This window comes from Engystomops pustulosus, chromosome 7 (assembly GCF_040894005.1).
Source record: "Engystomops pustulosus chromosome 7, aEngPut4.maternal, whole genome shotgun sequence".
Taxonomy (NCBI): domain Eukaryota; kingdom Metazoa; phylum Chordata; class Amphibia; order Anura; family Leptodactylidae; genus Engystomops; species Engystomops pustulosus.
The window spans coordinates 99,932,745-99,953,251 of record NC_092417.1 but is presented as its reverse complement, the minus strand read 5'-3'; the positions used below and the strand labels follow the sequence as shown (position 1 = coordinate 99,953,251).

General features: G+C 41.7%; 1 protein-coding gene across 2 annotated transcripts; it reads right to left on the bottom strand.

The window, feature by feature from the left end:
- Positions 1 to 517: 517 nt before the first annotated feature.
- On the bottom strand, positions 518 to 20,500 carry VPS9D1 (VPS9 domain containing 1). Of its 2 annotated transcripts, none has more exons than XM_072117413.1 (15): positions 20,301 to 20,500; positions 17,715 to 17,787; positions 17,357 to 17,446; positions 15,739 to 15,961; positions 15,548 to 15,659; positions 14,369 to 14,431; positions 14,173 to 14,225; positions 14,013 to 14,100; positions 13,459 to 13,544; positions 12,516 to 12,946; positions 9,759 to 9,888; positions 9,413 to 9,603; positions 8,044 to 8,110; positions 4,717 to 4,821; positions 518 to 3,637 (listed from the first exon to the last, which is right to left on the bottom strand). In XM_072117413.1, the coding sequence occupies exons 1-15, from the start codon at positions 20,415 to 20,417 to the stop codon at positions 3,538 to 3,540; spliced, it is 1,929 nt and encodes a 642-aa protein (XP_071973514.1). In that variant the 5' UTR covers positions 20,418 to 20,500; the 3' UTR covers positions 518 to 3,537. The 2 variants fall into 2 exon arrangements, with proteins under 2 accessions (XP_071973514.1, XP_071973513.1); XM_072117412.1 differs by having other exon boundaries at positions 17,357 to 17,449; positions 20,301 to 20,499.
- Positions 20,501 to 20,507: the final 7 nt, after the last annotated feature.

Here is a 20,507-nt window from a genome sequence, read left to right as displayed (position 1 = left end):
GCCACATAGGTCACAAAACCATCTGTTCCTTCTATAATGTTAACTTATGCCACAAAGTATGCATCTGATCCTAGTCTAAGGAATACATAAAACAGAACAAAGGAAATGGGTTTGTGTGGAACAATAGGTTTGCACTACACCCCTTACTGGAACATGCTTTACTGGTACATAACGGACCTACAGCAGATCGGTGTTATAGAGCCTATAGTGACAATCAGATAAATCAGTCATTGTGATTCAACTTTGAACATTGCCCATATGGATTCCCAGAGTGGTAGAATATTAATGCTCTCCACCATTTTACAAGTTTTACAAGTTTTGTAATTTAAAAAAAAATGGTCAAAGAGTAACACAAGTCAACAAAGCAAAGAGAATCTATAAATAGAGATATTATAAGACGGCACTAATGTTCCTTTTAAAATACTTGGTTTAGTCTCAAAAATGCCTTGCCAAAAAGGAATAGATGTAACACTCCAAGTTATTTCTCATTGTCTTTTGTTACAGAAACTCCAGAGTCTATTTCAGGAAAAGCTTTATTAAAAATATTGTATCCAAGCACAAATGTATAAGCAGAATTCTTATGGATCCCTAGGTCTACGGCAGAGATCTTTAACCTGCTTCTCCCCTTCTATTGCAAAACTATGTTTATAAGGGCTTATTCACAAATTTGTAAAATATATGTGTGTTAATAAAGCCTTACAGTTCCATGACCGTAGGCAGTTATAAGGCCATGGTTGGAGTTGTAGTTCTGCAACAGCCAAGGAAACACATACTGTAGAGCATTGTTGTGTGCTCTGTGAAGCTCCAACCCTTGGTGGTCAGGCCACGTTGGGAGCTTTAGTTTTCCAGATAACAGGCTCTAGCAGAAACCAATCCTTGGTGAATCATAATCTAAATAACTAAAAGTCACAAGTTGAGATTTGTAGTCTGAAAATATGTGGAATGCTGCAGTTTTCTTAAAGAGAACCCGTCAGCCAAAATAACCCCCCTAAACTAAATATATTTTCATAACCTGCCATTAGAAAGTATTGCCTCTATCCCTTCATTGTCCATCTACATGCCTGCAAACCTAAGCAATGAGGTCCTAAAGCTGTATGCAAATGACCTGTGAAATGTCCAATGAGTAATTAGCATATTCAAGCTGTCCGGCTTATTCATGAGTGGGAGGCACAGCCACGCCCCCAGTGCTGGACTGACAGCCTGTATAATGGTGTGCGACTGTATAATGGTGTGCTTCCTGGTGCTGGTGGCCCCGCCCCCTGCCTGTGTGTATAGGAGAGATACAACAGCTCCAGGATGCAGCCATGTTATAGCAGAACATGTCAGGTACTTGTGTAGCTGATGTCTATGTCTCACACATGTGTATTAGGAGGATGCAGCATGTCAGCAGATGCAGCACACACACTAGCAATGCTTTACTATACATTACACACAGACATGAGCATGGGAGGAGAGGGGAGGGGTTACAGGGGTGACATCACTGCCTCTGACCAGCCTCATTTGCATAATAAATACATGATGATTTTGCAATGATTAATGTATGAATTGACTAGATAAAAGCTGTGATGGATCCTTGTGAGCTGCTCCAACAGGTAGTGGTGACAGGACTAGTGACACAGACCTGATGACAGGTCTTTAAAGACTAAAACAATACTCAATATAAATAAATGTAGTGCAATATTATGATTATCAGTCTAATAGATTGTGCTGTATGCCACTGCATTGCCTTCTTTTTGCAAGCATCTACAAAGTAAGCTTGCTTCTCTTAAAAAATGCAAAGGGATGAGCAAAGCATCATTACAAGAAAAATAAAAATAAACATTTTCCCTGCAAACAAGAAATCCCCAGTAAATATATGCCATTTAATATAAGCTATAAGCCAGTAAATATAAGCCAATATAAATCACCACCTCTACCAACTCAAACTCTGCATCCTTTAAGTACAATACAGGCAGTCCCCGGGTTTCGTACAAGATGGTTTCTGTAGGTTTGTTCTTAAGTTGAATTTGTATGCAAGTCAGAGCTGTATATTTTATAACTGGAACCAAAGACAACATTTTTTGGTCTCTGTGATAAGTGGATTTTAAAGCTTTTGGGTTGTCATAACAACTAGGATTAACAATAAATCTTAATTGCAGACATCTTTTATAACTCTTACAGCTGATCATTGTAGCCCGGGGCTAAAGTGCAGTAAATTACCAACATCCAGACGTCCGTTTGTATCTAGGGGTCATCTATAAGTCTGTGGTTCTAAAGTAGGGGACCCCCTGTACTCTTATAGGATAACCCTTATTGTACTTGCCCAGGTAATGTTCCCCCACAGTCCTTGGGAGCGACATGACCCACTAGCAGCAGGACTCGGGTATACCTGTGATGTGTCCAGCAGACTCCTGGTGTATCAAAGAGGCAATGCAGTCATTACAGTATATGCACTTGCTTAGTGAACACCACACCTGTGTCAGTGGTTTTAGGGGGTGCCAAGTACATCTGCCCTTCAAACCACTTATATGGGAGTGGTTATCATGTACGACTGTACACCCACCTTGATCTGCTGAAAGTCCACAAGACTCTGAACTCCACAGGGGGCTCCCACAGACTGCAGAGAAAATTTGCAAGGATAAGCACAACATGAGTGATCCTACAATGGCATTGTACTTTCTTATTAGTGGCCAACCCCTTTAATAGGTGCTGTATGACTCATTGTGGCATATTTGGATTTTTCTTTAGTCCCCATAATTTCTGAGCAATCAATGCCAATATTTGTGCCACTCTCCAAGACCTGTATATCAGATGGGTGGAGCCAGGCTTACTGCATGAGCCCAGGAACACCCATTTCATAATAAACAGCCTAATTAGCACCAACTCTATATACAGTATGCTAATTAGTGCCACTGCTGTCAGACACATGACCCTAGGATAAGGCAGGCATTTTGGATCCGCTCAACTGAGCTGAAAATAATTACACTGTTTGCTTGGAACAGTGGGAACTATAGAGAAAATTCCAACTATTCCAGAATCAGTGGCGTGACAAGTATTAAAGGGTGCAAAGAGTTGGAGATAATGGAGGTGGATTTCCTTCAGGCAAAGCGGGTGTCTTCCCTAAAACTCCTATACAGATTATAGTCAAACATTTCAGATAACTGACTTCTACTCCAAATCACTACATCAGTAGAGTTATCAGGACATATGGATTCAGTACAGAGTTAAGCATAAATTGTAAATGTGCCAGAAAAACTTGGGTGCAACAAATATGAGAGCCACTACAGCTCTGGAATATAGTGTCACCCAAACTGTAGTATGAGAGTAGGGGATGCATCAGTCAGGGAACAACAAAGGTGGGGAGACTTAGCAGCTGTATGTTTCCATCCTGCACAGATGTCTTAAAGGTAGACTTGTAACCTTGGTATAACACTATTTTTCACATTGATGGGAGAATGACCAGTGGTTGAGCTAACTCATAGGTAAGGTGCATAATAATAGGAGATCCATCCACGGGACAGATGCAGCTTGTAACATAAGTAGTTTCTTCAGGTCTCCTCACACATGTGGAGGTGATGGGGGCACGGGAAGTGTCTCCAGATAGGCCAGGGCACTCTGTAGTGAGGTTAGACAGTACCCCTCCTCGCCAATCAGATAACTAGGGATTAAAAAAAACAAGAAAAACCTAGTTTTGTCAGTAGATTTTAGCACAAAATACATTGATATTAATATACCGATGGCACATTCCACTCTCACTTCATTCCTGTGCCTAGAGGGCCTCAAAATCCAAATTGTTCAAGACCTATAAATAGGAAAGTTGCCAAAGAGGCAAATTACCCATATTAGATGATCACTGAGTCTCAATGATGGTACAAGCATCGCCCTATGGCACCATCATTATAGTTTTTAATGAAAACATTGTATGGACTTGCTGGGTCTTTCATGAAGTCATGAAATACAGACCGCCTTATTATAATGCGGATGCACATATTAAAGTGCATTGGGGCACATTTATTCACCCCGTCCCTGCGCGATCCCCGATCTAGAAAGTCAGACGAGGATTAACTCTGCCGCGATTCACGTAGATCGTGCGCCCGATATCGTGCAAGTGTCGCTTCCCCGGTCAGGTCCGCCGGAAATTCACTTTCTTCTTCCCGGTGTATGTAAGTGCTTGGCTTGCAACACAATTACAAAGTTAAATTCCGTGCTTAGACCGAATCAGTCGGATCGTCCGACGGCCCGTCTACCGATTTCTGTCGCATGAAAGCCGGCGCCAATGCGCCGAAATCCTATCGCGTGCGCCAAAATCCTTTGCTATATGCGGCGCGGATCGAAAATCTTCGGAACAAATGATAATAGGGCAGCTACAGGACCCTTAGTATTGTGTCTAGTCACAGGAAAGAAGGGAACTTTAAAGTGCAAAAATAGGCTGCAAGGAAGACAAGCAGAAAAATGCAGTCTAGACTTCGAGACGGATAGGAAAGGGGAAATGTAAGCGGCAAGGTAAAGTGACTAAGAGGAATTGGCACAGACGCGAGTCTGGAGAACTGGCTCAGGGAAACAAGCTACAGACAATAAAGCTGTCACAACAGCAGACATGTCACCCGCTGACTAAAAGTGAGTGACATTACAGGGACAGGGCGCTTTCCTACCATTAGTGGAGGTTCAGTAATACTTATATATAAACTGTCAGATCATAGTAGAAGCTGGAGAGGCACAGAGTAATAGTCCACTCACCCTTCATGTATAAACTCCTCCAGTGCTGAACACTCAGACAGCAAGTGGCACATGTGGCTTTTCAGCACTACAAATGCCAGGATGGGCAGGAGGTCATCGGCGCCACTGGAAAAGATCAGACATTGATACAATAAAGATACATGGAGGGGAAGACCAGGCTTCAAGAGATTGACACACATGAATAATATATGGTATTGTAAGAAAGCTTTCATCTCCATGGCCAGTCATGGTTTTTAACGTCTGGACAACCCCTGGAGAAAAGCTGCAGCGACTGGTAGCCACTTGTTCCACTTTCCACCACCTATGAAAACCTATATGCACTCGGATGAACAGATATGTGTATGAGGGATCTGTAAGGAAAACTCGTTTGATTTACAGCTTGTAATGCCATAAGGGCAGCTTTATCTTCTTCGTAAGCAGTTTGCTGGAGGTCTGTCTGCTTGTGCACAATATAATCTCCGGTAGTGTCTAGAATTGCAGTCTCTACGGTGTCAGTGTACTTTGATTGGTCGATGCCAATGTCGGGTCACACATTAGTAGCCACCAAGTACCCAGTGCACAGTAACACAGTGGCTTCATACATGAAGGTGCATTAGCAGGAATTACCCAGCACAAGTGAATTCGCAGGCACAAGACAAAGGATTCTGGGGAGATTTTGTATCTGTCAAAACAATGGTCTTTGTGATTAACATTAATGAGAGATTTCTTTTGTGTCTGTGTATGGGGTCATGACATTTCTGCCTAGCTGAGCTCACATGGGGCAGAGCAACAGAATGCACATGGGAATAGGGAAGGATTCTTGGGGGTGCTTTACATCTCATATCAAGTGCAACAATATTAGGAATTTAGTCTTCCAGAGTCTTGTCTAAAGAAACATTAAATGTGTCCTGTGAGTCTGGGGTCATCACCCCACAGCTATCCCCTGCTGTCTAGGGTCACAGAGGGCCACTCACAATGCTCATGTGTCTGGAAGTGTGGGTGTTCTTGGCCCATTATGTCCTGACAGTTGCACCCAAAACATGCCCTCAGCAACACAGACTGCTGCTTCCCTCTACTTAAGGGGTAGCAGTCATTCTGAGCAAAAAAAACACATAATTCGGCATGAGGTGTCCCTGGGAATCATTCTTCAAAGTATTTTGCCTCTCAGTCCCCCATTTAGTACATTTTATGGTCCATAGCCACCATGGTTTCCAACACTGAAAATAACTACAACCAGCAAGATGGAGAGGCGGAGCCTGCCTCCTGTGACATCATCACAAGCATGCACTGCTGACCAATGAGATGCACGTTTCGCCCATGGCTTTCTCAAGGGAATCTTGAGAATGCCATGGGAGAAACGAGCATGGGATGCCGGGACAGTCTGGTGTAAACATAGGTAGGCGAATTTAATAGACCTGAGATGATACAACCCTTTTGTTTCCCTCCATAGAGTAAAGTACCTTTTTTGTGATTACAATATACTGGGTAAAACTTGTGACTCTCTTTGAAAGGATTACAAATGAAATATATTAGGGAATTTTGGGGTCTATACACCAGACATACATCTCTGGCTTTTTTGGAATCTATCATTGTTTTAATGGTTTGTGACATACCTATTTTAATATATGAATAATTATAAAATATAATTTTTCGGATATTTATGTGCTCTCTTTTTAGGTGTTTAGATCCTAAATTTAGCTCAAATTTACCTCGCTTTTTCTCAGCTAACATATTTTCCAACCTAGCCACCCTTATCTTTGATTTCAACTCCTTCTGTATTACACGAAGGCCTGCAGCATCACCTTTCCTTAAGGTATCCATTTTCATATTCAAAACAGCTTTAAAATCTTTACCAATTCGAAGCTTATTATTTAGGTATATTATTTCCAAATCCTTAAGGACAATCATATCTACACAAAAGTAAATAGAAGACGAGCTGCTTTCTCTGCCGTTGTTCAACATCTCATCACCTTCTTTAAAAAAATACGGATTACAACATTGAAAGACTTTTCATTCTGCCTGCACCACTACCCCTAAACGGCTTCCTAACCTCCAGAAGTATTTTTGGGCATCTAATTTTTATGCATCAAGTTACATTCCTCAACCTAACAGCTCATTCCTACCGTACCTAAGTAGGAACATGATGGTGCTAGATAAACATTATTCTTAATGTAACCTTTACTTTATACTTATGTCTTCCTTCAATTTCATAGTCGGTCATTAGTAGCAGATTGGGAGAACTGCCTTTGTCTTTATTTTTTTATGATTTTAGAATAATATATCAGACAAAGGCATACACTTTCCATACAGCACCGGGAAAACTGCACACAAATGGTTTCTTACTGTGTCCATACTATTACTAGTAAACCAGTGACGTACACTAAGGAAATAGGAGTCAAACTGGTGCAAGTGATGCCACTCATGTTGGTGATAAACAAAAATCAAGTTTTTTTCCCCTCTACCACATATTCATGATGCTAGGGTTTATTTGCCAACAAGGTCTTTCCACTGAAAAGTTCTCACCAATTCTACAATATGGTGCCTTGTACTTTAGTCTCCATAGACTCCTAAAATAGTGTGGTGAACCATAATTCCACTTCATTGGATGTAAAAATTAATTTATTGTAAATCTAACAGACAAATAGCTATTACCCCCCTCAATGATCAATGATTTATGTCTCTACCTTCAAGCAACTTAAAAATGATGAACAGTATGAGTTCCATTATTACCTGGAACAACTGAGGTTTAGATTGTATTCATTCACTATTAATTCTGCAAGACTAACAATGAATAATTTATTAACACCCCCCCCCCCCATCTCCTGCTGCTCTGTTGGTCACCCTAATCTTACCCCTGACTGTTCTTATACAGATAACATAGCGGATTTACAATAAACCCAGCCTGTCTGACCTGTTTCTTCATAGTTCTTTCTATGTCCTCTCCCCTCCACTATGGTCCCCACCATGACTCATTCCTTGGCCCCCTCCTTTCTTCTATGTTAATTAGAGCAGACAGGCGCTGTGCTTGGGAGCTGCTGCTCTGCAGAGTGCCGCATCCTCCTGTGCTCTGCAGGACAGGCCATGTTCTGCATGAGAGTGTCACATCTCATCCATCAGTAAAGCCCCCTGAGGGACCTCCTATCTGTTCCCTACAAACATCATGTACTCAGCAACCTGTGCACACAAGGAGAGAGAGAGAGAGAGAGGAACGAGACTTATACACAGATGGACAGGGACAGGAAAAAGCTCAGATAAGAGTAGGAAAACCCCATGGCTGTTTTATCTCAGACTGCGCTCCATATATCACCTCACCCTTTCATCCCCTATATCCAAACATACGACACTTACATGGCAGCCGTCCCAGGATTAGGGCAGTATTCTTCTGTGCACTCACAAATGACGCGGAGAGTCTTCACTAATAAATACAGAACCATATCAATTAATATATCACAACATCATATCAGACACTTATTAACCCCCTCAATGTCCAACTGGTTTTACGACCAAACATTTATTTTGTGTCCCCTGCCACCCTGAAACTATATTATACAATGAAGGAAGTAGAGGCTTAAAATGAAAATGAGGCCCCTGGAGGGTTGACTCCCGCGGCACCTTTGCACTCCCATCCCTGCTAAGCACCTGCTTCATCCTGACTTTCTTTCTTTCAGAAAGGACATAACAACTCAGGTTAAATTAGGAGCATAAGCGGCACCTTAATATGTTTTATGCTTTACTAGTTAAAGGGATCTCCTCTTTCCAGCATTAAGCAACTTCAGGCAGTCCTCGTAGAAGATAGGTTCTTTAGGTTTGTTCTTAAGATGAATTTGTATGGAAGTTGGCATAGGTATATTCTGTAAGTGTAACTCTACAAATTTATTTTTTGGTCCCTGTGACTATTTGATTCAGAAAATTTTGGGTTGACAAGAGAACCAGGATTAACAATAAAGCTTAACTGCAGGCACACTACAGTTGATCGCTGAAGCCTGGGGCTAAAGGGTCCTGGGTTCGAATCCCAACCAGGTCAACATCTGCAAAGAGTTTGTATGTTCTCTGCGTGTTTGCGTGGGTTTCCTCCGGGTACTCCGGTTTCCTCCTACACTCCAAAACATACTGTTAGGTTGTTTAGATTGTGAGCCCCATGGGGACAAGGACCAATTTGTCATGCTTGTGCAGCGCTGCGTAATCTGTGTGCGCTATATAAATAAAGAATTATTATTATTATATTATTATTAAAGTACAATAAATTACCAGCATCCAGAGAGCATAACCAGAGGTCAGAGTGGGCTGAGGAGGTCCAAATGTAACTAGGGGTCATCTGTATTTCTGATGGTCTTAGGCAACAACTGTGAAAGAGTCATTCAACCACCAAAGGGGTCGCAATCCACAGGTGGAGATACTGCTCTAAAACTTGTAAAATGTACTACACATGCGCCATCTAAATATTTACAACTAGGCAGATGACACATGGTTCATTGCCCATGCACCAGCCAATCAGACAGATGAGCATGCACCGGATTTCATCATATATCATAGATTGGATGTTCGTGTTGAAGGGGGAGGGTAAGAGTGTAGATGGATGCAGAGTTAAGCAGGGATTGGAGCCAAGACAGACTGGTGCTCTGGGAGCAAAGCGGAAGCACCCATTGCCTATTTTAGATTTTCTTTTCCTAGTGACTAGGTAACATCACATATTAAGAAATGGTTACTAATGGTTTACCAATACACTCCAGTTTTCTTTGCGGAGTGCGATGATGTGGCAGATGTTGTAGATCTTCCACAGCAGCCTTATATGGTTCTTTTATATCTTCAGGATACAGCTTTTTTGGGACGCCCACCACAGATGGTGCAGATGTACTGTACAAATCCATGACCTGAAGTAGAGTTTCTTCACGGGAAAACAACACCTGCCTGATCGAAAAGCACAAAAACAGTTATCTGTTGAACATAATAAATACTAGGGTGTGGGTCAAAGGTTGCCTCTAGGTCTGCAGTAAGATGACAAAGAAATTAAAAGTAATTCTGTCCACACATCAGAACATGGTAACTACTTCCATGATTGTCACCTGTATAGAGCAAGCAGCGCTGGCCAAAGTGGGGGAAAGAGGCTGTCCTCTAAACACTCCAGACAGGCTTCCTTCACTTGTGGACTTGAAGGGAGATTGAGAGACAGCATAGTGGACGATAGCAGACGGTCTGGAGAAACAAAGATCACAGAATAATGTAAAAACATCAAATTTACATCTAGAGAGGTGCCCATAGGAAGAACAAAGGCACAGTTAGGGGCGTCACTTTGTCAAAAGATCCATGGTCTGGGCCCCAGAACTTTTGGCTGAAGCCTGAATGTCCCAGGATCCCACTATCTGGGTGGCTCTTACAATCTAACCTCTATCTGCGTCCTCAGGATGCGGGAGTACAGTAGGGGAGCACAGAGCTGTCAGCTCCATCCTTCACTACAGAAAACAGGAGACGTGGTGATGTCTTCATTCTGCGTCTCCTGCTTTAAACAGCTTAGTAGAGCTTACCTATCTGAGGGCAATAAAGAAAATCACTTACTGGGGGCTGTGGGGGACATTCGTTACTCTAGGGACATTACTTACCCATAAACTTGAATATAAGCCGACCCGAGTATAAACAGAGGCCCCTAATTTTAGCACCAAAACCTGGGAGAACCTATTGACTCGAGTATAAGCCGAGGGTGGCAAATGCATTGCTCACAGCACCCCCGTGTAGTATACAGCCAGCCTGCCCCGTGTAGTATACAGCCAGCCTGCAATAGGGACAGTGTACCGAGTGTAATCCAATATGAGTAGAATGTTTTTGTGAGTTATACAAGGGGTGATTTGGGGGGCAAAATCAAGATATTATAGCACCTGCAATTGTGGCAATATACGTTATAAGGTGTGGGCCAACATTAGGGGGCATTTTACAGTGCAGGGCCTAGAATGCAGGAGGCTGTTACAACAAGTTATTCTGGAAGGCATTGATTATTTGCGTGTTATTAGTATTTTCAGAAGGACTTTCTGTGTATCACTTACAAAAGTAGCAAGTTGGGGGAGAGTGTTAGGGGACCAAGACATAGGGACCATGAAGGACACTAGATGTCTGTGTGGTAAACTCCACAGGGATAAAACATGGCTGGAAGAGGAGACATGGTGATGCTGGGCCTTATGAAGATGAAGAACAGCTACAATGTTAGGACACGTCACCTACAGTCACTGGATGGAATTTTCACTGTGTATTTTGTTGCTATAAATGAAGTAGAGATGATTTTGGCTTTTGGGTTTGTCCGAAACTAACTAAGAAAAAGTGAGGTGGCCACATAAAAAAAGTGGGGTGCATAAAAAAAAAAAAAAAAATAGGACCAGGACGTTATACAGTGCTGGGACAGTGGTGGGGTGGGCGTGCCCGGGACAGTGACAGAGCGCCGCAGGACACCGGGAGCGCAGGTCGAGGTAGGTAAAAAAATTTTATGCAGCCCACCCCGTCCACCTCATTTATTTCTAGTTAGTTTCAGACAACCCCTTTAATCACGCGTGAAGGGGGTTATGTATAGAAGTGGACACTTCTGACAATTAAATACATGCCCTGCCCTGGACATAAGACCCCAGTAACGCCCCTGGACACAGTAATCTCTGCATTGAGGAGATTTTCACATTGATAATAAAATATGGAATTTCACAATGGGAAAGGGACTACAAAGAAAAAAAAGGGAGGTAGTCATCCTGCTGGAAGCCCCACGATTACACGTTATTTCCCGAAGCAACACATTCTAATAATAGTCTAATAACAGATTTCTAGTCATGTAAATAAGGAAAACATTATCTTTCCTCTAGACATAAAGGCTTAGAATCTTACTCATATTACCTCAGCTTAACGGTAACCTCTTCCCATGTATATATAGCATGTCTTAAGGCAATGCATTCTCCGTACTTTATTACATTTTTTGGGCTAGTGTGAACACATGACTTTAATTTTAAGGTCTAAGAAATCCGCTGCTGCCCCCTTGTGTGTAAAGATGGAACAGCTCTTTCTTTTGCATAGGGTTTTTTTTTTTCTTACAAACATTGTTTGTGGGACCCTCCATACAGTAAAATATATGAGAGTGATGGTACCCTGGCAATAGTGGCAATTCAAGCACAGTGATGTCAATGCAGCAGAATCAAGTTTTACAGTTCACTATGTGTCATGAGCCTGACTGCAGCCATAAGGACACCAAGTGATAGGGAAAACAATGTAGATACCTTTAAAGAAAATCTACCATCCAAATCCAGCATGATAAACCAGGGACACTTACTCATAGATCCAGACACTGTGACTTTGGTAATCTTCTTATATTAGTTATCCATGACCAAATGATGCTAATGCGCCACAAGGGCTCCAGGGGTTTTACCAGAGCCCCTACTTGCTGTTTGTGGTGCTTCCCCATCCCACGGTGTACTGAAAGGTACTCTGCTGCTGTGAGATTACAGCAGGAAGAAGGAGGGGGAGCCATGCTCCTGCACAGAATAACAGCTTGTGAAGGCAGAGAATGTAGGGGCTCAGGTAACAATGCCAAAGCCCTTCTGGCTCATTAGAATATTTTAAAAGTTGATTTTAGAAGGAAGAAGGCCATGGATGACAAACATAAGAAGATTGCCACAGTCACTGTGCCTGAGTCTGAGTAAGTGTCCCTGGTTTATCATGCTGGATTTTGATGGTAGATTTAAGCAATCTGTCTTTTCTATTTTCGGATATAAACCACAAATATTATTTATCTCAACTTATCATGTTTACTAGACTAATTTTTTTTGCATTAAGTGCCTCATACCCTGATCACTTACCTCGGGCATTGTGGATTTCTTTCACCACAACATGCAAGTGTTGTGCTACTGTCAGTCTTTGCAGTGCAGCCGGCATAGTCAGTGATGTAGGGGACAATAAACTTTCCAAATCCTCAAAAGAGTTTTCCATTTCTTGTTTGCTTTGCTGGGTGCATCTGGGATTTTCCCAGCTTTCAAGCCCCTCACCTATAGAGCGGCTGTGCTGGATAGAGGGTCGGGGAGGTCCGGAGATGCAGTGTAAACTCTTTGAAGACCTAATTTGGGAAGTGTTAAGGGCTGATAAAGGGTCAGTGTCTAATGGGAGGGAATGACGAAAAAGGTTGGAGGTTAAGGTTTCCTGAGTGGTATCTTTACTGATGACTGGATATAGACGGTTGTATATCTGGCACTGGAGATGGATTATTAGTTTGGCAATAGGATGCTCTGAGGTACTGCAAGAAAGCAAGAAACACGATAAACCAAGATTATAAGAGAAATTACTTATTTCTCTACAAGGTTCATCTTCAACTGGTGGCCTTTCAGCTATCATGGAACTATAACATCCTTAAATCCTCTTTCCCCAACTAGTTCAGTTACGGGTGCAGCAATTTAAAAGCGGTGCAGTTCTGGTAGAGATATAGGTCCTGAGACTCATATTAGCTGGGTAACCTTTGTATAATTTTGCGTTACAGCCAATGCAACGTGCACCTGCATATTGCATTTTGAAAATGTGTAATCTTTGTCTTTTGTTAGGTATATATACAGTCCAAGAGGTTGAACCCAACTGGACAGATATTTATAACATCTTTTAGTTGTAATGTCATCACTGTTATTGGCAGTGCCCAATTCTGAACCCATGTGCCTAATGAAGATTCAGGGGGTATCAGAAGCTGGACATTTTACAATGATACATTGAGAATTTATTCCCCCCCACTGTAAAGACATCCAGTATTCAGTATATTACCTGAGGATCTGGCAGACATAGCTGGAAACCAAGACTTGGTCAGTTGGGCTGCTCTTAATCTTCTCCGTATAGACCTTGGGCCATTCCTATTGCACATAATTATATTCACAGGATATAGATGTTAGATTAAGGAAAGGTGGATGCAATGGAATAAAAACAGAAGTGGATGAAAATACAATGGATGTGTAATACTCTCCCAGCAATGATGTCCTGTCCCCGCATAGCTAGCAACCCAGTCATGTGGTGGTTGCACATGAACATCATACAGCAGGAGGAGCAATTACACAGCACAAGATCTTGATCATTTAGCCCATTAGATCAGGTCCCAATTCACAGGTACCACTGGTCTATTCCTCTAACATAACCTTTAAATACACATTATCATACAACTGTTACACAAAATATATTATAATCCATGTGTGCATTGAACTGTTACCCATAGCAATAAGATTCCAGCAGTAATCTGGTTGCTATTGGCAACTCCTTTGCTTTTAATATGACCTCATTTTGACACAGGTAACCCTATAAAATCATCTTCCGTATCTTAAACTCACATAGTCCTGTTCATATTCCAGCACAGCAGTGTATAGTGCCTTCTGCTCTTCTTCAGCAGGGGTCATCTGCTTGTTTTTGGAGAATCGCCTGCACATAAAACAAGGGGGACATGAAGGAGAAGTACAGTGGATTTGTCAGGGGAAAGGTTTTCTTACATACCTGTTAGACTCTTCCTGCAGCCGCAGCCTGCGCTCCTCCGCTTTCCTCTGTAGCTGTCGATGGTGGTTAAGGAATTATTAAGACACTTCTTAGGCCCTTTACATTAAAACATTGAAGTAAACAGAAATGTAATGGCGGGGCATAAGGTAAAAGCACAACCCCTCTCTCCCAGAATATCTGCAAACCAGAAGGATACCGTCTCTTCTCTGGCTTTGGCTATTACCAGGTTCTCCATCATCTGTCTTTGTAATGAAAGTGTCTATATGTAAGAAATGATTAAAATCATGGGTAACAGCGAGCATTAGAGTGCACAGTAGAGAAATCAACATTTCTAGTATAAAGTGAAATGACATAAGACATATGAGATAGACAAGTCAATGTATAATTGGATGTAACTTTCATATGTAATGTATGTCATGACACTAATGCTACAATGATCTCTGTAGTAAATAGATGGACCAAGGCCCTCAGAGTAGGTGTCACAGATTTAAAGTCTTCTGCATGGGAAAGGACAATTCTTTCTGGCATTTTGCATCTTAAAGGGGTATTCCCACAAAGACAATATTCTTAAAAATACTCAAAATAACACATTCTCTAATTTACTTTTTACTCTACAAAAAATGCAGCATTTCACACATGTAATTCCAACCTGTCTCTATCAGTCCTGGAGTTCACAATTTCGGTTGCCCCGAGATCTGACCGTTAATATTCTGGCAGGACAGATTTATGTCATGAATAGATTCTCCTGTCTCACATTGCAGTGTCTCTGCATTGCCTCTCCCCCCTGCATCCCAAGACAAGCTCACACATACAAACAGACTCTCACACTTCCTGCCAGCAAACAGCAGCGTGAGGAGAGTAAATCTACAAGCAAGATAGGAACTGTATATCAGGACTGTGTGTGATATAGTCAGCAGAGCTGGAGAGTGTCATTGTGTGTTGTATCCATCTCATGAATCTTATCTCTGATCTGTCTCATCTCTGTTTTTCTATGTGTCAGATACTAGTAAATGTTTAGAAGCTAAATAAAAGTGTAGATAAACCTGAACCCTAATAATCTAATCACATGGTCAGCTGACAGAACCAAAGGAATAATGAAGTGTCTGCTTAGAGAGTCCACACCTACACTCTTGAATCTTACACTGAATAGCCTAGGGAGTGATAGGAGGTAAAACAACAATAAAACTGAGTAAAATTGTAAAGTGAAGGGGGAAAAATTTTGTTTATTGTGTAAACATCACTAGGGGATTAGAATTTGAGAACTTTCTTTCATGGGAAAACCCCTTTAAGAGATGCACTGAGAAGAATAGACAGTTACATTACAACTTGGCCCCCTGCTTCCATTATATCTTATAGTTTATTTATTGCCACTCACCAGTGAGGTCTTCTGCGCAGCCTGTCTAGGGTTCAGTCTTGCCAGCCGCACTTCATAGGCCGCTTGGAGTTTCTGGTTCTGTATGGATGCCTCTTCTAAAGGTGTGAGCTCCCTGTAGATAGACAGTGCTCACCTTAGTAAGCAGCTGGCCTCATGGCTTTTTGCCAATTTTTGCCAATTAGTATACACACTTTTTATAGCCCTGTATTTCAGCTGCCCTCAACATCTGAAAAACCTCTGGTGTTGGAAAGGTACTAAGCTTCTGAACCTCATCTGAGCAAGCGCGACGGTGCCCATACTGATGGCTTACAGAAATCTGTGACATCATGGAAGCAGATATGGATGCAGAACATGTCTTTACAGCTGGTGATGAATTAGGGATTTCAGGTGATTGTGAGTTAACATCTGGTTTACCTAAAACAGAAATTGTACAGCATTATTATGAGCTATATTGAAGGTGCACTCCAATTCTTCACCATCTACATGAAATATAAGAATAAAAATGTTTAGACTGTAGTTTTCATAAAATTATGATGATCATCATCAAAATTATGAATTATGATGATTTGTTTTCAAAAACAGCACCTTTTTCCTTTTTCAACAGCTTAAACTGGCAGGAGGGGGAATAATAAATCTCCCCCAGTGAAACACATGCAATACACAATTTATGTATAAAAAAAAAAAAAAAAAAACCTGCTGAGAGCCTAACTTTCAAACTTTAAACCTACAAATGGATGTCGTTCAATGCACCAAGCGCTTCATGGGTTTTCTACAGATGACTTAAAGGAAATCTACCACCAGGATAAAGAAATGTAAACCAAGCACACTGACATACTGGTGTGTGCCCCTCTGGTAGGTTCTGCTTTTCTTATAGCTTCTTAGGACCTTATTTTTACAAGTAAAAGGTTTCACAAATTATGCAAATGAGCCTTCGAGGCTCCAGACTCTATAGATGTCAATGGAGCTTGGAGCCCTGAAGGCTCACCTGCATAATTTTTAAAACCTCTGTTTCTTAAAAACAAAGGCATACAAAGCTACAAGGAGAGCAGATCCTGCCAGAGGGGGCGCACACCAGCATGTCAGTGTGCTTGGTTTACAATCCTTCATCCTGGTGGTAGTTTTCCTTTAAAATAAGTGAATTGCATGTGTTTTCCAAGTAGTTATCCCCTAATAGTACACTATTGTGGTCTCAGGAGAAGCCTTTAACAATAAATAATAAGTGTATAACACACTGTATTGCTCATGTAGTGCAGTGTATTATATTGTGGACAGACCATAGGGACTTGGCTGTCCTACAGGGAAGCTCTCAGGCTGCGAGTGCAATATTTACCTCTGCCACACCTACTGCTTGCACTTGAGTTTTGAAACACAATGCAAGCGCATATGAAACGCAAAGCAAGTGCATATTTCATAGAAACGCATATGTGATCCGGCCATGCCCCCCATGTTGTTGCATTGCGTTTCAAAATGCATTGCAAGCGGTATGTGTGACTGCGTCATCATGACCATCCGGGTAAAAGAAAGACTGCTGCTGGCAAGCTTCTACATGGTTTTCCACCTGCTGCTCACATTTTGTTAATAGAGGGTAGTGAGCATGAGGGGATTCTTCACAGGATCCCAGGGTTAATCCAGCACTGCCTTTTCACTTCCTTATGCAGTATGGCACCACAAATAAATGCATGAAGAGGCAGTGTATGGATTGTAAAAACATAAAGAAATTACTTTAATCAATAAAAAGATTACTAAATAAACCTTATAGTTGTAAGGCAAATACGGTAAACACATACAGTGTAAGCAGAATGGACTCACCCAATTTATCAGCAGTAGTCCGCGCTCTCTCCAAGCACTGCTCCGCCAGCTTTAGCATCCTTTGTGAGTCTGTGCTCAGACCTTCATTTACTGCTAATGAAATGGAAAAGTACAGTAAGCATGGCACGAATAATAATCCTGGCATGTAGACAGCTTTTCTACTCTATGAGTAGAAAGGAATAGAATAGTAACAATTTTTTTCATTTTTAGAAACAAATACCGATTTTGGTTATCAGAATTATATTAGATTATGATCCATATTAAAATTGAACCTAGAACAAGCTTTTTAACAGAGGACAATCCAACTGTATGACTATACTTTAATGAACATAGTACATAGGAGGTCAAATATAGTTACGTTTCTGCTCTGCTTCCTCAGATAGGATTTGGGAAATGAAGTTCACACTCTTCAAGTATTCCACATAGGCGTCCTGTAGAAAATAGGCACTGTGAATTATAAACCTACAACAGATGCACAGGGCCCCACATGGGGTGTCATAAGATAGAAATTTGGAAAGACAACTTCTAGTGCTTAAACAAAAGCCGCAGTGTTAGAATGATATAGTTATCGGAAACCTCCAATAACGCTATCAAACACTGCGGTGGGGTACAATGTAATCACCGACGTATTCATGAGGGGCCAGTCCGAGGCGCTGCCTCTTCCCCGGACCGCCCCGCTCACTCCATAGACGGGCTGTGACCACAATCCCGCCCCCTCATGAATACGTCGGACCACTTTGAGAGCGGTCTTTAAAAGCATTATAGGAGATTTCCGATAACGCTATCATTGTAACACTGCGGTGTTTGTTTAAGGATAAGAATTTATGGTTGACAGGTCCTCTTTAAGCTACAAAATGGCTACGTTCTTAAGGGGTTAATAATATTGCAGTGCCAGTCACACAAAGCCACCGTCTCCCTCACTGCCTCCTTGCCCCATCTTCAAAAATTCTCTTAAAAGAAATCTACCACTAGCAGAAGACAGTTTTGAGCTGAGCTCACATACATAATGCCTGCTTCATTCTGAAATCATCTGTTAACTTCTTTGATCCATAAACAGTGCCATTTCTAAGAAAATAAAAGTTATAAAAATATTCAAATAGGGTCTGGCGCTGTATGTATTTGGATGCTTGGTGCCCCCGTCCGAACATAATTATGCACACATCCTGTTCGAATAATGCAATCCTCCTCCCTTCCCCTTCACTTTAGGGAGTGAAACCACTTCTGGTTTACTAATGCAGCTGTGCCCGTAATGTAGATAGATGGCTCTTGGCCAGTGGGAGGGAGGAGGATAGCGTTATTCGCACAGGAGGCATGCATAATTATGTTTGGACAGAGCGTGAACATCCCAATACATACAGCCTGGAGCGCCGGACCCTAATATATTGAATATATTTATAACTTTTATTTTCTTAGCGATGGCGCGGTTTCTGGAACAAAGAAGATAACAGCCGATTTCAGAATGAAGCAGGCGTTATGTATGTGAGCTCAGGTCAGTCTCCTGCTAGTGGTAGATTCCCTGTTAGTCTCAAAGAGGTGAGCAGGGGGAAGTAAAGAAAACTGTATACATCTCTAATTGAATATTGGTAAACAGACCCTAACTACTGTTTCCAGGGAGGCAAGGCAGTGCGGGGAACAGTGAAAATGCAGGACCCACTTACTGTAACTTGACTCACATCAAGAGAAATGCATATACATTTACAAACTGATGGAAAGGATTCATTTATGGTTAAAGGAAACCTACCACTTCTGATGGTAGGTATTAGATGTAAACAGGGTGAGCTGGTGCCGGAGCTTACCTTAGCTAGTGTTTTAAACACATTTTGATTTACGGCCCCGAGGTAGCTTCGGTATTGCGCGGCCGCGCGAATCGCCGAAGCTCCCTTGTGGCTGTAAATCAAAATGTGTTTAAACCGCGATATAGCGGTTTAAAACACTAGCTAAGGTAAGCTCCGGCACCAGCTCACCCTGAGCTGGTGCCCGGTGTTTACATCTAATACCTACCATCAGAAGTGGTAGGTTTCCTTTAAGGGCAATGCTTTTTAATAATAATATTTAAAGATTTATTTTGGATTAATTTGAATGGCCTGCAGTATATAGAGCTATAGATGAGAATATTGTATAATATTTGTTCTTATTTTCATAAAATGGAGTATTGTAGAATGTAGGGGAGGGGAAGGGTAGCAAGATTATGTCTCCCTGCTGAGGATGACCACTAATGTTTCCATTTACAATATAAGGATGTGTATGTTCATCAGAATAGTATCAATGAGGATGCTCAATGGCTGTCCATATTTCTACAGTGCAAACACAGGCATAATAAAGAAATACACATTTCTTACTGAAATCAATGTGTTTAATACACAGAAATGTTACGTTATCTAGAGCAACAAATTATTTGTAGTCAAGTTATTCCCTGGCTAACAGGAGAGGGTATAATATGAGGAGCCCCCTCTACTAAAAGGATCTACCATCAAAATTAAGCATGATAAACCAGGGGCACTTACTGACAGATCCAGCTACTGTGACTGTGGTATGTTATGCTAATGAACCTGAAGGACTCCCATGGTTGTTAGCTGAGCCTTTCAGCTGTAGCTTCACGTGCTATTATACTGTATCTCCCTCACTCTGCTTTATGTAATCACACTGAAGCACAGGGAAATCAGCTTTCATTTTCCCACAGATGTTTCTTAAATGAAAACAGAACTTTTATTTGTTGCCATGAGCCAGGGGAACAGTTCTTCTCTCAGACGCTTGTGTATAACTGTGTATACATATACAGGTATGTACAGGGAGATGTATACACACAACATAGTTATATACACGTTTAGATGATTTATGTGAATGACTATGCTCATCCTAATGTGAGGGATCTGGTCAGCCCCAGCATATGTCAGCCCTATGTATTCCACCCCTATATATGCAGTGCTCCTCCCCCATCTCTTACCCGGTGCCGGTTCCCGGTGTCCAGCTGGATGGCTCTGTTAGCTAGTTGCATCGCTCTCTGCAGTGGCTTTAAAGCCCCTTCTCCGGCTGACGAAGCCATGTCTGACAAAACAACCATAAATATGAATAAAACCAGTACCCGGAACTATTGTGCTTGTCCCAAGCTTCCACCCGGAATGTAAACACCAGCTGCACAAGAGCCGACCAG